At 39.2% G+C, this 12,609-nt stretch overlaps 2 protein-coding genes across 2 annotated transcripts; both read right to left on the bottom strand.

Moving 5' to 3' along the window:
- Nucleotides 1–2,016: 2,016 nt before the first annotated feature.
- TAAR8 (trace amine associated receptor 8) lies at nucleotides 2,017–3,048 on the bottom strand. Its single transcript, XM_025925488.1, has one exon. It carries the CDS (start codon nucleotides 3,046–3,048, stop codon nucleotides 2,017–2,019), a length of 1,032 nt encoding a protein of 343 aa, XP_025781273.1.
- A 7,307-nt stretch (nucleotides 3,049–10,355) lies between these two features.
- On the bottom strand, nucleotides 10,356–11,402 carry TAAR9 (trace amine associated receptor 9). Its single transcript, XM_025925484.1, has one exon. It carries the CDS (start codon nucleotides 11,400–11,402, stop codon nucleotides 10,356–10,358), a length of 1,047 nt encoding a protein of 348 aa, XP_025781269.1.
- Nucleotides 11,403–12,609: the final 1,207 nt, after the last annotated feature.

Below are 12,609 nucleotides of genomic sequence, written 5' to 3'. Positions count from 1 at the left end.
CTACTAAGGAAGTAGAGTCTTTGACAATTTTTAAGCCCTCAGTTCATGAGACCACATGTCAGTGAGAAGACAATGTCCTAGAAATGCCCAACACCAAACATCATCCTTACGACAAATAGTGACAATGAGTCCTCTGTTCACAAGACTTAGCATCTCTGACACTTTTTTCATTCTCAATAACGTAATTTAAAATGTGTAGCCCCTATTACCTACAAAATCATGTTCCTTGAGGAAAATACTATATAAAACATACTTTTTATTGTTAGCTGTTCCTAACTCAGGTACTTGCCTGTAATTTATGCTCAATATTTGCTTGAAAAAAATGAAAAATCTCAGTGAACGCCAATGGGAAAAAAAAAAGATTTCAATCATTTTAATTGAGTGACCCAAAGATAAACCAAAAAGAGAAAAAAAAAAAGGTTTTGAAACCAGTACTCTATTACAATTTAGCTTCACTCTACAAAATACTGTACATACGCATTCCAGAATACTTTTGTTACATCAACAATGTAAAATATTCCAGAGAGCAAAATGTAGAATTAGAGCATCGTTTTTTTATATCCTTTTTATTAGAAGTTTCTGCAGCACCAGCAAAGACTTTTTCACCCCCACAACATTCTGGGAAAGGGAAGCATGCAGTATATTCAGGTGAGAAAAGTTAGTGTCACTGATAGCAATAATTGATCACTCTTTCCCTTGCAGAATTTCCAATTGCTAATGATCGCTGGGCCAGCTTTCTTGTGGCAAATTTTTCCATTTGCAGTTTTTCACTTCTGTGCAATGTCCATAGTTAATACCTGATTCCAAGGCCGAATTACTGACCCCAGGATATTACAGGTGAATATTCCAAGATTCTGCCCAGCCATTAAGCAAGAAAGGCTTACCTCCTGCCCCAAAAGCTCCTGGAAGGTACAGACAGTATCACAAATCATTTGCTGAAAAGACCCTTGGGTAGTGTCACCAACTCTGGTCTTGTGCCTGTTATGTGCTGCATGGTATCCTTCCAAAATTCATATATCAAAGTCCTGACCTCTAGTACTTTAGAATGGAACCATGTGCTGAGATAAGACCTTGTAAAAGGTAATCAAAGAGAGTTTTAAAGGGTGATCCCCAGCCCAATATTCCTGGCCTTCTTACAAGAAGAGGAGGTAAAGGGATCCTGGGTGGCTCAGTCGGTTAAGCCTCCGACTCTTGATTTCGGCTCAGCTCATGATCTCACGCTTTGTGTCATTGAGCCCTGTGTCGGGCTCTGCACGGACAGCATGAGCCTGCTTAGGATTCTCTCCCTCTCTCTCTCTCTCTTTCCCCTTCTCTTGCTCGTGCTTGTATGTGTGGGTGCAATGCTCTCTCTCTCTCTCTCTCTTTCTCAAAATAAATAAACATTTAAAATGTGTATTAATAAAGGAGATTAGGACACAGACATACATATGGCATAAACCATATGAGGACACAGAGAGAAGCTAGCCACCTATAAGCCAAAGAAGGGGGCCCTCAGATGAAACCAGACCTGTTGACACCTTGACTTTGGAATTTTAGCTTTGAAATCATTAGGAACAGAATAAATTGCTCTGGTTTAAGCCACCTAGTCTGTGGTACTTTGTCATGACAGCCCTAGAAATTAATACAGTGTTGCAAAACACACGAAAGAAAGACCATTTGAAGATAAATGAGAGGTGAGAGGTGACCATAAAAGAGAAAATGATTAGAGAGATCGCAACCGAAATGAGATTCAGAATTCAATGAAATTGGAAGAGACAAGTGCGTGTAACAAGGACGCGTACAGAGCGCCCAGGCAGATTACGTATGTAAACCACTTCGTTATTTACTGTTTAGTTCAGTAATATTTCTGCAATGATTTAATGGAGTTATCTTCTTGTGATTTTGTTCCTAGCTAATTTGAGAAATATGTAGCTATTTCCCCAATTTTGAAAGGCTTTATTCATTTCTTATATCTAATTTCATCATAAGTGTATCATTTTTAAAATATTTTTAAATTTCTCGACTTAGTGTTCATACTTATTCAACAAATAAACTGATGGTTGATGAGCTCTCCTTTAAAAAGTCTCCACTTAAAATAACTTTGATGGCTTTCCTAAACCAAGGATAAAATAAGGCATAAATCAAAGGGTTAATGGCTGAGTTATAATAAGCACCCCAACAGCAAATCTCATAAATATAGGCAGGGGTTATGAAGCCCATATAGGCATCAATTACTGTATCAATTGTATATGGTAGCCAAGAGATCATAAATGCTACCACTGTGATACCCAGGGTTTTAGCCGCTTTTCTCTCTCTCTTGGCCACTCGGGATCTGTAACTGTCTGAGGATGATTCTGCTTTGCTACCAGTATTTTCAATTTTTATAGCTTGTTGTTTAGCTACTAGAAAAATCTTACTGTAAAGAATTATCATAACAAGGGTGGGTATGAAGAATAACAGAAAATTTATCAAGATCCAGTCTTGATTTACAACAATTTGACAACCACCTATACAGTTGAGGGCACTTACTAAGTCCTTCATGCCATCGTCATTGACGCCTGTATAGAACACGGCACCACTGTATACAAGGGGCAGGATCCAGGAGATGCCGATGCATGTCCCCGACACAGACACCGTGAACTTGGTAGGATAGACCAGAGGCTCAGTAACAGCGATGTACCTGTCGATGGAGATGAAGCACAGGTGGAAGAGAGAAGAGTAACAAAACGCCACATCGAAGCAACTGTGCAGGCTACAAAATCTGGCCCCAAAGTACCAGCAGCTCTCCACAGACCTGACCATGCTGAAGGGCATGACGGTCACCCCCACCAGAAAGTCAGCAAAAGCCAGAGACGCAATCAAGAAATTGGCAGGAGAGTGCAGCTGCTTGAAATGCAGAACGGAAGTCATCACCAGCAGGTTTCCAAACACAGCCAGAAAAGACGCGAAACCAAACACTGCGTACAGAATCACCCTGGATCCAAGTGAGTAGGGAGTTTTAACACACGATCCGTTCACATTCTCATAGCAAAGCTGCCCAACAGGAGGTGGGGAAAGATGGCCGGGCATGGATTCTGCAGTTTGATGCCTGCTGTCTTTCTGCCCTTCCTTGCAGTAGGAAATAAAGTTTTTCAGTTCTGAGAATTAAAAACAAAAAAATCAAATCGCATATTTGAGCAATTGCTTTTAAGTATTGCCTCCTATTCTATCCTTTCCCCATTTTAAGTATAAAGAGAAGTTAAAAGAATTTCAAAACTCGGAAATGAATCCTTTCTGACTTTAATGCATGCAATTATTTCTGTAATTACATCTAAAGCTCATAGATACTGAATTCCAAGCTAATCTATTATGAATTTTCATCAAGCCCGAATCCATAGTATCTGAAAAATTAAAGAAATGCAATTTAAATACCTGATTCTTTATACCTGTGAGGTCCTTCCTTGCAACGAATAATCACATATAATATAATTACATATTTGAAAAGTCGCCTTTTAATAGACTTCCACCTTCACATTGTCTGAGAAGTTAACACCTAGAATGTTTTAGGAAGCCAGCCAATAAACTTCACCCATTATAAATCCTCACTAGGAATCCCTACAGTGTAAGGTGTGAATCCAGAAAGGAAACTTTTGCTAATTATAATTAGTTAAGTTTTTCTGCAGAATGTATTACTCGGTGTTCTATTATGTCGCAGAAAGACGTGATTTTCGTAACCAAGAGATTTCTTTACGTTCAACTGTCCCAAAATAGCCTCATCCAGTACTTGGCAGTATATTACCTGTTTACAAGACTGGCTGCATAATTTGTAGAGACCGGGACAAAATTAAAACATGGAGATCTTTTTTCAACAATATGGACAAAAGTGCCCTTGAGTATAAAGCGTTTTCCTTTTTTCTGCAGTCTTTCTTGAGCTGCTATGATGTTTTTTATTTATCATGTCCCACTTCCTCAGATATGGAGGTGTTTGCAGGGCAAGTGCAGACCCCCACAGATGCCTGGAGACCCTGCCCTAGGACTCAGTACACCTGGCCCACCCATTGCCAGTTTTCCCCTCCCACCAACTGCTGAAACAATATGCGTGCCCAGACTGGGGGGTCTAGGAAGCCGAGGAAGGCATCTGCCCTTCCCCTGGGCCTGCCACCTCAAACAAAGGCAGATTGCTGACACCCTCGGGATTGTAACCTCCACATTGGGCCCCACTCAAAACGTGGGCTGAGGGTGGGTAAAAGGATTGCACTTGCTGTGTCACCCTTCTAATGTGCTGTGGACCTACTAGCCTGGATGGGATAACAACTGCCATGACTTACCCTAAGACCATGGAGCGCCATCTTGCTTCAACCCTCCCTGCCCTGTATCCGGTCCTCCAAGAGGGCAGTCTTAGTAAGTCAGGGTGAGGAAGGGGAGGCTGGACCAAGTTGAAGGTGCCAGTGGTGGAGGGGCTGGGGGACAGGTGGCCAAGAACTAGTCCAAGGGAGCAGGGGAAGTTGTATAATGCAGGATAATCGCATGTAATGTGTTTTGAGGGTTCCAAGCCCCCCATGCATGCTCTGTTGTGTCTTAGGACTTTACATACAAACTCCAAGTCAAAGATAAAATTTTTAAACATTTCAAGATGACAAAAACAGGCATCAAACACCAATAGCAGAGTTCTGTGCCACTGGGCTGTTCATGAGCCCAAAGAAGGGCCCTGCCTATTTCATTTCAGAGATTAAATGAGCTCTGCAATAGCAATTAAATGATGAAGCAAAGAAAATCCAATGGGGGTGACAGTGAAACTGCCAGATGGGAAGGTGCAGGAGCTGAGAGCCAGGGAGTTCCAATAGTAGCAGCCTTTCCTGACACAGACGTTGCCCTTGCAATATTAACAGGAATTTAGGGAGCTCAAGTAGGAAATTGAAGATGCTAAAAGCTACATAAAAAGATTTCGGGTCTGAGGAAATAAGCTACCTTTGATCTTATAAGGCAAATAAGAAGTGCTAAATACTTCTGTCCTCCACAACAATATATTTAAGACTTGAAAAACACAAATATGATCTGTCACTTAGGATATAGTATATTGGGGGACTCCTGCGTGGCTCAGTTTGTTGAGAGTTTGACTCATGGTTTTGGTCTAGGTCACGATCTCACACTTGGTTGGGATGGAGCCCAGGTTCCACACCGACAGCACAGAGCCTCTGTGGGATTCTCTCTCTCTCCTTCTCTCTCTGTCCCTCCCCCACTTGCTCTCTCTGTCTCAAAAGTAAATAAATAGATAAATAAATAAATAAAATATATTGGAATAAGAACAGAACAGATATTAAAGATGTGACATGAAAACAATTATTCAACTGATCATCCACCAAATTCCTCTCGATGATACTATCTTCTCTTCTCTTTGTATTCTCAAACCTGACTTGATTCCATCCCACTGTAATTCAGTAACTTTGCCTCCCTGCTTTCTGAAAATGTGAAACACACAATTGAAAGGCTGAAAGAATGTAGGGCCCCAGGGATGTATCATGGAGGCAGGAAACACGGATGACTCCCAGATTTTTAACTTGCCAACAGGAAACATACAGTGTGTAGAAGAAAGATGAAATTTGGTGAGGAAAGATGATGGGTTAGGTTCAGATGGGATGGCGCACAATCTTGTGTTTTCTACGGCAAAGAAGGAAGCACATTACCTGGTAGACCTCTTCGGGATCCAAAACAACTTATTCCACCCTTAGGAATACTGTTCAGGTCCATATACTGAGTAACAAAAACAAAAATCCCAGATTTGTATAGGGATTGGAGTCTGGGTCTGGGCTACAGTTAATTGCCATGCAATTTAGTGGCCTAGTGGTGCTAGAGGTGTTCATAATGGTAAAAAAAAAAAAAAAAAAAAAAATGCAGTTTAGATTTTATGGAAGTTTTCAGTGGGAGAAATATAATGCATTCCTCTGGGGTTCTGAGCAAGGCTATGCTATTTACAGCAAAGGATAAAACACCTTTTGAAAGATGGCTCTTTGGGTGCTATAGAGGCCAAATAGTGATGGGACACTTGACATTGTGATACCAAGTGATCATGTGTGTCTTACTAGCCATGATTATGTAGGTCTTCTTGAATCTTCAAAGTCATAAAGTTGGGTGGGTCTGGCAAATTCTTGGTGAAATGGAAACTATACACCTGGAACCAAGACTGAGCAAAGCCGGACAGCATGAGCCTGGAGCCCATGTCACCCACCACAGTTGCACCAGTGTCCCTTCCGTCTCACATTTCAGCAAACTGAAGAGGATGAAAAGACCTAGCATGGTTTATGGATAAGCTGTCTCAGTCTGTGGGTGCAAACCAAAAATAGACAGCAGTGGCCTTACAGACTTGCGTTGGCCCAGGGATGAAAATCTTCTCAATAAGAAGACTTTTGTTTTGACTAATTATATTAATTGAAGGACACCAAAAAGTTATTCTACCTGAACTTCACTCTTCATTAGCCTTTTATTCTTTTTCTAAAGTACTTCTCTCTGAATGTCCCCTAAAGTGTCTCTTGGGCCTTCATCCACTCAAAAGGGAAACTCTGAGAATAGTATGTTTTATTGTGAATGCTCGAATATGAACAATTAAATTAACTTAGCCAATGGTTATTGCTTAGGAGCTCAAATTACTGGTGGGAAAGGACACAGCACAAATAGTTGTTCCCAGCCAGCAGTGAAAGGGAGCTCCTAGGAGATGGTAGAAAGTAGAGGCAGGGCAGGCCGGGACTCAAGTGGAATTTGCCTGTCCCATAAATGCAACCAGGATGAGTCATAGCAAGGATCTTATCCGTTCTTACCTTTGAAATGGTCTATACTCCTTAGCTTAGTACAGACCTCAGAAGCTAATGAAATTTGTCCTTTGGCATGAGACATAGTTGAGGGCTTATCTTTACATTTGGGGTGTGTGTGTGTGTGTGTGTTTGAACACAATAAATATGTCAGCACCCAAGCAATGCTTGGGAAGATAGTTCATGCGTTTTCATTTCTGAGAAATATTGTTGGTTTTTCTGGCTGGGTCACAATGGTAGGAAAGCTTTGGCTTTGAGGCTGACAGACAGAGGTCTAAATACGTAGCTCCAGCATTTAGTGCATATAATTTCTGCAGAGCTGGTTTCTTCATTAATTATTCCTATGACTAATAGTAGCAAGAAAAACAAAATACTCCTCATAATCCACATAATAGGAAAGCAAGGTAAGCAGTTTATACACATGTCCTTTTATTTATGTAGATATATGTAGTTTTTGATTCAGATTTTTAGATTTCTGCCTTCCTTGACTCATATGAATACACTTAGAGAAGTTATTCTCCACGAAGGGTTTATTTTGACCTTACGTCATTTTCTGAACCAGCTAAGTGGTTCATTCCACAGAACCCTGCAGTTATTCCTGCATGAGCTCTGATTTCTAATCAGAAAATATTATGTTGGGTGGGTTTAGGGCAACTTTATCAGTAAGTGGCAGGGCTGTGAATAATCCATCAATAACACATTACAAAGACAGCATAGACCAGGACTAGGTGCTTTCAGAGAGCCAGCAGTGCAACTGGGCACTGTTGTCACAGCATTTCCTCATTTACTCCTGATGTCCTAATTGATGATCACCTGAACCACAGCTATTGTTCTGTGACTTTCAATGTCTCAGCTCTCCATTTCAACTTTTTTCTTTTTTTAATTATACAAAACCTTATACAATGTAGCAGCCGTACTTTCAGGATTTACTAAATTGAGAAAAATACATGTGGACAAAAGCTATTATGGATTCAGTAAGGCTTTTATGTGAATTTTTAGTTTATGAATTAAAAATAAACACGTATTTTAAATAGTAGTACATACATTGTATTTATGTGCCCTATAACATGGGGCATAAGTGGTCTAATTAGTTCTTTGCAAGAGTTCTGCTGCCTCCCGTTGGCTGAAGCAGACAACTTGGGAACCAGAGCTCATTAGGATGAAGAGACGCAGCTCAGGAACAAGTGTCAAGGTCAGGTTTTACTCTGAGGACAGTCTTGCAGAATGAAGCCTGTTTCCCATCTCCAATGTGTCTTGTTTCAAATGGATCGATGGCCCTGATGCCGTTTGGTATGCAGCTAGCCAAGAAATTAATAGCTTACTTGTATAAATAATTGAGGTGTAGAGGAGGGGAGTAATGCTATAGCAATGGTCTAGTTCATTTGGGGGAAAATAAGCCAGTATTATTTTTTTATAAAAAGCTTCCTACAAGAAGAATAGAAAAATAAACAAGAGAGAGCACATTTGAAGTATTATTCTCCATTTGCCGATATGTACAACAGCTTCAAAACATCACTGGACAGAATTTCTGCAATTTTATCTAAAGATTACACTCTACATAGTGCGAGTGACCAGAAGTCTAGTATATATTTTTAAGCCTCCCTGATTGATTTTTCTTATTGTTTATGAGTGTCAGTGTAAGTTTACACTTGCACTTGAGAGAAGGACACGTTTCTATGAAGACAACATTCCTGACTCACCATCAAAGGGAAGGAATGAGGGCGGGGCACCTGAGCTGTGAGCCTTTGAAAGGTGGTCAATACACCTGTTCCTTGACTTTACCGTCTCAATCACAAACAGGTACTATGCTACAAAGGCATTCATTCATATTCCTTTCATCCTCTTTAAGTTATCTTTAACTTCCCCCCAAATTCTCTGAGCTCTGTCTGAAAGATATTAACATGCCAATATGAAACAGCTTAATTTCATATAAAATATTTCCAAACAAATTTATTTACAAAATCTGTAACATGTAAAGTTTATGTACCTCTATTTACTTAGCTATCTCTTCTTTTCATTTCATAAAACAGATTTGTACAGAATAGTCTGTGAAAATAAGCAAAGATTTAAGGCTGTGAATCAAAGATTTGAGAAGATGAATCACCCTATTATTAGTTTCTTTCAAATTTTAACTGTACCTTAAAATAGTCAACATATATTCTTTTAGTTAAAATGAATTAAAATTCATGTGGCTAAGGGGCATCTGGGTGGCTCAGTCAGTTAAGCGTCCGACTTCAGGTCAGGTCATGATCTCACCGTTCGTGGGTCCGAGCTCCCCGTCAGCCTCTGGGCTGACAGCTCGGAGCCTGGAGCCTGCTTCAGATTCTGTGTCTCCCTCTCTCTCTGCCCCTCCCCCACTCACACTCTGTCTCTGTCTCTCTCTGTCTCTCTCTCTTTCTCAAAAATAAATAAACATATATTTTTTAAAATTCATGTGGCTAAGACACGCTATCATATGAGAAAACTGGAGCTATTCCTAAAGTGTATAATGCCAGTTTGGGTGTTAGCTATTCCAAAATAATACTTGGTTATATTTGGGTCACTCAGCTTTATATTTCCAATGTCAAATACAGTGTCTGGTGCAAAGAAAGGACTCAAAAGTCACACATTTGTGACTGTGAAAATTATACATATTTTACTCCAAATTTCTAAACAAGAAGTCCAGAAACCATTTTTTTGTTCACCTGCTTTTTGATTGTAATAAATTATGTTACCCAAAAGTAAGATGTAGTGTGTAATCACATAATCATCACACACGCTTTTTGTGAAGGCAGCCTCTGTGAAATGGAGACAAAGCACTGTCAGGGTTCAGAAAACACAGGAGTTCCAGGGTTTTTTGCACAATGTTCAGTGACTAGGAAATTCCATATTTCAACTCTCTACAAAGTCCTTTTAGACTAAAAAAAGTTCCAAGAATTTTAATCTTGTATTTACTTTTCAAACAAAGTATATTTTAAAGAGAATTTTGGCCCCAGGGTGCCTGGGTGGCTCAGTGGGTTAAGCATCTGACTCGGTTTCAGCTCAGGTCATCAGTCCTGCATGGGGCTCCCCTCTCACAGCATGGAGCCTGATTGAGATTCTCTTTCCTTTTTATCTCTGCCCCTTCCCAGCTCTCTCTCTCTCTCTCTCTCTCTCTCTCTCTCTAAGTAAATAATAAATAAACTTTAAAAGAAAAAAAAAGATTTTTGTCCCTAAAGCATCTAACTTACAAGTTAGGCAGAAACTCTTCTTTTGCTTCTCTGAACATTGGTAATGAATGTGGGAGAAACTACAAAGCTTCAAATTGTTTGAAGAAACAAGTAGGAAATTCAGAGAAGATGTTAGAAATTACCATAGAAATTAGAAACCCATAGAGGAAAACTAAGAATACTAAATAGGAAGTAATCAGGATTTTTTTTTTTTTTTGCCTATAACTAAATTCAAAAAAAAAATGCTGAAGTACATAAGGACAACAAATGCTTTAGAACAACTAAATGTTGAATATAATATCCTCCCACTTGGCAAATGATTACACTTGCCTCTCTTGATTGAAGTGCTTAATTTCACACTTGACCTTAATTCCATGTTAGTTTCCAAATCCCTGCAGCCATCTTGTCACTCTATATCTGCTTCCTCAGAAAACAAATTGATTGTTGACGAATCTCTCCTTAAGACTTTACCACTTATGATAAGTTTTATTGCCTTCCGAAACCATGGGTAAAAGAAAGCATATATCAAGGGATTCATAGCTGAGTTATAATAAACACACCACACTAAAATCTCATAAACATAAGGAGGAGTTATAAAATTCATGTAAGCATCAATCACGGCATCAATAATGTATGGCAGCCAAGAGACAAGAAATGCTGTCATAGCAATACCCAATGTTTTAGCAGCTTTTCTCTCTCTCTTTGCTACCCGTTCTTTGTAACTCTCTGAGGAAGACTGAGGATGGCTGGCTGAACTTTCTATCTTCCTAGCCTGATGTTTGGCCACCAAAAAGATCTTACCATATATAAACACCATGGCGACAGCGGGTATAAAGAATAGAAGGAAACAAAGTAGAACCCAATTTTGATTCAGTGGCGCCTGACACCCTCCTACACAGGTGAGAGCAACAACCAAGTCCTCGATTCCTTCCTCATTGGCCCCAGTGTAGAAGATGGAAAAGCTATAGGTGATGGAAAAGAACCAAGAGAGAACAATGCATATGCCTGATACCAAGACAGTAAACTTGGTTGGATAAGTCAGAGGATCAGTTACAGCAATATATCTATCAACGGAGATACAGCATAAATGAAATAAAGAGGCAAAACAGAAGGAAGTATCAAAACATGTATGAAATTTACAGTAACTCTCCCCAAAGTACCAGCAGCTCTCCACAGACCTCACTGTGCTGAAGGGCATGACAGTCACCCCCACCAAGAAGTCAGCGCAGGCCAGGGACATGATCAGAAAGTTTGTAGGTGTGTGCAGCTGTTTGAAGTGAAGGATAGCAATAATAACCAGTAAGTTTCCAAACATGGCCAGCACAGCCCCAAAACCAAGGACTGTGTACAGAATTGCTCGAGGACCCGGTGAGTACGAGGTTTTAATGCAGGATCCATTCACATTCTCATAGCAAAGTTCCACAGCTGCAGCTTGGGCGGAATTGTTCACCATTGCCCTGTGGTTTGAATTACTTTAAAGTTGTCAAATTCCCTATTTAAACGATTTAAAACAAGAAGAGGTTAATTTCAAGAGTGTCTAGGAGGGGGAAAATATCCGGTTAAAATGGAGGCTAGTAATTTTCTACCTTTTTTTTTTTTGGCATGTTAACTACCACCCCTTGATCTTTCTAAAAAGTATCCCCATGTTTTTAATATATTTAGAGTGGGAACTTGTTTCAGAAAGCCATTAAATTATAGTCAAGTATAGTACAAAACAAATAATTGGCAATACATTTAGTCCAACGATATATATGTACATCTTAGGTATTAGATTGATATCAGATAATAATAGATTAATACATATTAAAATGTAATTGGCTCATCATTAGAAAAATCCCCTTTTTTGTGTGACTTTACCTTCGAAATTTCACCTGTAACCACCTGAGTTGAGAAATAATTAGGCTACCAAAGGTTGAGTTATATTCACTAAGTTATCTCCCCTGAGTAGCTACTTCAGCAGTAATGACAAGCTATACTCCATTTTTTCAAGAAGGGAAAAATAAATTACGTCTTCAAATTATGACCTCAAAATCCCTATAGTATAGCATGTGAAGACCGAGGAAACATTTGTTCATAATAGCTTGGTAACTTACTTAGGTAACACGCTTCTTCTATTGCTTATATTTTCAGAGTTTGGGTGTGTTTTTTTTTCTTTTTTATTTACTCATGGTTTGGACAGCTTGAGATGATTTGCAGAACTATTCTTAGAAAGTGATACTAATATAATTTGTGTGTAAGTATTTTCCAGGCTAATAGCTAGTGTCAGATGTCTAAATTCGATAAGATTGTTTGAAATAAACAATAATTCCCCTAGATGATAAGACTGATTAAACAATAATTCCTCTAGACCTTCACCTCCCCATTCTTAAACAAAATAGTATAGTTGTAAAACTAGCATAGAGAAGTAGGCACTCCCTGGAGTACACTGGATCTAATTTGTAGATTAGTCACGTCTCTGGCAGGAATGGATTCAAGCAAAGTTACCCAAAGTTCAAATAGACAATAAGTTTCTTTCTTTAGGTATCTGAGAGTTTTTCTTTTAATCCTGAGACACACGGTCTTAAAACAGTTTGCAGATCTCACCAAATAACAGTGAATAATTAATTTTTACTTTATTTAATCATGAAAAGGTATAATCTTGCATCTAAATCTTAATGTTT

This window comes from Puma concolor, chromosome B2, assembly GCF_028749965.1.
Source record: "Puma concolor isolate L17-30 chromosome B2, mPumCon1.1.hap2, whole genome shotgun sequence".
NCBI classification, from domain to species: domain Eukaryota; kingdom Metazoa; phylum Chordata; class Mammalia; order Carnivora; family Felidae; genus Puma; species Puma concolor.
This window is presented reverse-complemented; position numbering and strand designations above follow the sequence as displayed.

Excerpts from the sequence above, each read along its gene's own strand:
- TAAR8 (XM_025925488.1), bottom strand. The coding sequence starts at position 3,048 with ATGCCCGGCCATCTTTCCCCACCTCCTGTTGGGCAGCTTTGCTATGAG.
- TAAR9 (XM_025925484.1), bottom strand. The coding sequence starts at position 11,402 with ATGGTGAACAATTCCGCCCAAGCTGCAGCTGTGGAACTTTGCTATGAG.